Source organism: Euphorbia lathyris, chromosome 5, assembly GCF_963576675.1.
Source record: "Euphorbia lathyris chromosome 5, ddEupLath1.1, whole genome shotgun sequence".
Lineage (NCBI taxonomy): Eukaryota > Viridiplantae > Streptophyta > Magnoliopsida > Malpighiales > Euphorbiaceae > Euphorbia > Euphorbia lathyris.
The window spans coordinates 74,050,905-74,055,016 of record NC_088914.1 but is presented as its reverse complement, the minus strand read 5'-3'; the positions used below and the strand labels follow the sequence as shown (position 1 = coordinate 74,055,016).

The window sequence follows — 4,112 nt, the reverse complement described above, 5'->3', positions numbered from 1 at the left end:
TGTACATTTTGGGTCCAATGGAAAAAGGGGAAAGAACTTGACATATGCACAGTAACTTAAGAAAAGTTTTCTGACCGAGACCGGAAGGGCACAGCCAGAGTCAGAGAAGCTCGTGGAGCAAAGGGGAAATGGCCACCGACTTCAAATCTATCCCTATAATCGGTATATGCACTGAATCGATATCCTGCTATCCTAACAATCTCAGTTTTCTCTTCATCTAATTTTAATAGGAATTGTGTGATTTGAAGTGTTTTTGTGAGTTTTGTAGATATCAGTTCTCTGGTTTCCAAGTGTGATGAACCAGATATGGCTCAAGATTCCACTGTATGTGAGGTTGTTAAACAATTGGACCAGGCTTGCAGAGAAGCAGGTTTCTTCTACGTGGTACAAATTCTCATCATCTTCGTTTCTATATTGTTATTGTTATAGATATTAATGCTAAACTGTTTATCAGTTATGATTTTCATATGCTTTCGGTGTGTAGTATGATTTGAATTTGTATGGATGAAGTGAAGAGAATACAATTAACTATCAGTACCATAGGGATAGTGAATTTGATTTTCTATCAGTGTTGACATTTGCTGGTCTGTTGTTGGTGAACTAATAATTATTTCCTTTTAAGATTCCATTGAAAGCTTGAAATGTTGTTTGTGTTCGCATGTTAAAAATGTGAACAGTCTTTCCTAGCTTTGACCAATGAATAGGAGCAAATACAGCTACTTCTTCTATCTACAATAGATGATGGTGATACTTTATATTTGGGAAAAGGTATAAAAATACTTTATCTCAGATTTTTTACCCTAATGTCGTAAATGGTACAATTAAGGGCCTAATATTAGTAAACTGGACCAATTCAGAGTTCTTTCCTCAGTCATAAATCCCGTTATTCCACTTCACCCGTGCGCCATGTAATAGTAAACGATCAAAGGCATAGTACACACGTGTGGTATCATGTGGGTCCCATTTTGTCCGGATTCTTATCATGTGTTTTCAATTGTACTATTTATGACATTCGGAATAAAATTGTTCTTGACTCACAACTATAACTGTATTTTTATGACTGTATTTTGTACCTTATTTATCCCTTTATATTTTTTTTGTTAAGTCTCTATTCTTATTTTTAAGTTTTGTTTTTGCTATTTCTCTATGTGGTTGATTAGAGGGGCCATGGTATACCTGATTCTCTCCTTAAAGAGGTGAAATATCTGGCTCATAAATACTTTGATCTTCCCTACGAGGAAAAACTGAAAATTAAGATGACTTCTGCTGCTGGCTACAGGTTTGCTCTTTAAGCAGATTCTAACTGACAGAAATGTGGATATACTATGTTCAAAGTTCAAACAATTAGCCTTTTGTTTCGATGCAGGGGATATCAAAAGGTTGGAGAAAATATAACCAAAGGCGTCCCTGACATTCATGAAGCTATTGATGTATGTTTTACTTCATTAATGCTATCATTTACATGATACTGTGAATGCCAAATTATCATTCTAACTGAGTTGCTCTTTTAATAAGGCTTTTCTGACTCTGGTTATAATCCTACATGTTTCTTTATCCCTCAGGTTCTTTGATTTCCTTTTTTTTTCTTCTTTTTACCTAGAAACCTAGTGTGGTTCTGGTTTTTGTTTATTGTAGTGTTATAAAGAAGTGACACCAGGGATGTACGGAGCTCTTGGAAAACCCATGGAAGGATGTAATCAATGGTATGCAGAAACTCAATGCGTTTATGGTTACTTTGCAATGTCAGTAGTTACTCATGCAAAATATTGCATCCTGTTTCACTTTGTAGAGTTGATTGTCTCCATATAATATAAGATTGTTTAGTTCTTTGACCTTCAAAATCTCAATGAAGACTTTGCTGTCTGTTCTGAATTCGTATATTCCTCTTACATGGCAAAGCTAGCCCATGATAGAGAATTTCTATTAAATGTTGCAGAATAATACTAATGGTAAAATCGGTTTGCTGGTAAACAATATTTGGCCTTGTGCAACACCTTCCTGCTAAACTTTTTTAGAAAATCTTATGCTTTAGATTTTAGTTGGTCCTTAAAATGGCTGATTATTGTGATTCCTAACATGATTAAGAGTTTGCGCCTTAAGTTTTACCTCTTGGTCTAAGATTTGTTATTTGTGCATGTATTGTTGATCGTCTTGTTTCTCAACATTGTTCGATTTGAGGTTTTCATTTATCCTTGCTCCTTTTCACAGGCCAGTTAATCCACCAAATTTCAAATCACTGATGGAGGAATATATTGCTCTTTGCACAGGCATGCTTTCCGAAGTGTAGTTTTTTTTTGTCCCTCAAATGCTCATTTCAATTGACATTTTTTCTGTTTTGCAGACCTCTCAAGAAAGATTCTACGCGGAATCGCCTTAGCATTGGGTGGATCACCTGATGATTTGGAAGGTGGCATAGGGGGAGATCCATTTTGGGTGCTGCGCATTATTGGTTACCCAGATGTATCTAGTGTAAAAGGCCAAGATTCAAATGATAATGACATAGGATGGTAATGCATTCTACTTTTCTGTTTTTCACTTTTCACTTTTCACTTCTTCCCTGTTTTATTTCTTTACTTCTGATGTCTTGTTGCCAAATGATTGCAGTGGAGCTCACACCGATTACGGTAAACTTTATCAACCTTGAAGATATTTACTGCCTCATGAAGTCTAGTATATGAATCCTGATAATCCTATGAGTTGCTTAACAGGGTTGTTGACATTGGTTAATCAGGATGATGACATAACTGCACTTCAGGTAGAGACCTACTATTTTGATGCTCTGAATTTTAGGAAGAACTATCTTAAATGGCCGAGTCTCTGAATTGACTATACCTATCACTTGAAGGCGTTCTTTTACCTTCATTATTGAAATCACACATTATACATGCTAGAAACCTTTTGTTGATTTGGGTAGTCCGATAACTGGTGCTTGCATACATGTCCTCCTTCCATGTGTATGGCCACACTTTCGGCTGGAGGGTGTTACCATGCCTTTATACTGCATAGTTATAGATCGTATCAACTAATTATATCTCGGATCCATGAAGCTTTTATATAATTATTTTATAGCTTCTCTACATCCTCTATGGTCATAATCCCATCTAAGAAAGTGAGGGAGGTGTTTTCTGGTTTCATTTTCCGGTCCTGACCAACATGTGAAGTGATCTTTTATATACTCTGAAGTTTAGGCTGATGCAGAAGTGCACAACCTAACCATATAGATTATGAGCTTTTGATTTTTGTAAGGTTGTTGTGAAAAACTCCATGGAGGTTGTCCAAAGAGTTTTAACATTTTCTGCAAAAGCATCCAAAAAATGTCAAATGAGCACCCATAGATCACCAGAGATAACTCCAAGCACCCCTTTTCACTGAATTTTGAATTCATCACTGTCTTACACTACACCTTTGCAAAGTCAAATTGCAGTTCTACAAATTACTCGCCAGGTTCTGCATAATTTCTAAATTTACACGAGTTGTTTGAAGGTGAGAAATATGTCTGGCGAGTGGATACCTGCTCCGCCGATTCCTGGAACATTTGTATGCAACATTGGCGATATGTTAAAGGTAACTGCAACTGGCCTAAATGCAAATGTTTCATTCGGTTTCTAATGGATCATTCTGATAGATACAACAAACTACAGATTTGGTCAAACGGTTTGTATGATTCAACTCTGCATCGAGTCGTCAACAACTCTCCAAAATATCGTGTATGCGTAGCGTATTTCTATGAGGTAAGTCAATACTGTCAAAGATAATACATAAATAGTAATCTTAGACCTTACCTATCAGCTTAAGCTAATAGCTTCTTCTCTTGTGCATTTATATCCTGTCTTAACAGCCTAACTTTGATGCTGCCATAGAGCCTTCAGAATTTTGTGTAAAGAGGACAGGTGGTATCAGGAAATCTGGAAAAGCAGTTTATGGAGAACATTTAGTGAGCAAAGTTCAGACCAACTTCGTTTGATTTTTTCCCCCTTATTTTATTGTATATATTGATTTTTTTTTTCATTGAAAAATGGTGTACATTGAATAATAATCTGGAGTATAATGTGTTTCAGCAATAATGCTTATTTAGAATGTTAAAGCTGAAATAAACCTATAATTGTCTTGAA

General features: G+C 35.9%; 1 protein-coding gene across 2 annotated transcripts; it reads left to right on the top strand.

Moving 5' to 3' along the window:
- LOC136230947 (probable 2-oxoglutarate-dependent dioxygenase At3g50210) lies at positions 1 to 4,112 on the top strand. Of its 2 annotated transcripts, none has more exons than XM_066020160.1 (12): positions 1 to 162; positions 269 to 384; positions 1,161 to 1,279; positions 1,367 to 1,430; positions 1,636 to 1,703; positions 2,209 to 2,267; positions 2,342 to 2,507; positions 2,605 to 2,624; positions 2,709 to 2,755; positions 3,484 to 3,564; positions 3,642 to 3,731; positions 3,839 to 4,112. In XM_066020160.1, the coding sequence occupies exons 1-12, from the start codon at positions 129 to 131 to the stop codon at positions 3,962 to 3,964; spliced, it is 990 nt and encodes a 329-aa protein (XP_065876232.1). In that variant the 5' UTR covers positions 1 to 128; the 3' UTR covers positions 3,965 to 4,112. The 2 variants fall into 2 exon arrangements, with proteins under 2 accessions (XP_065876232.1, XP_065876233.1); XM_066020161.1 differs by having other exon boundaries at positions 9 to 162; positions 249 to 384.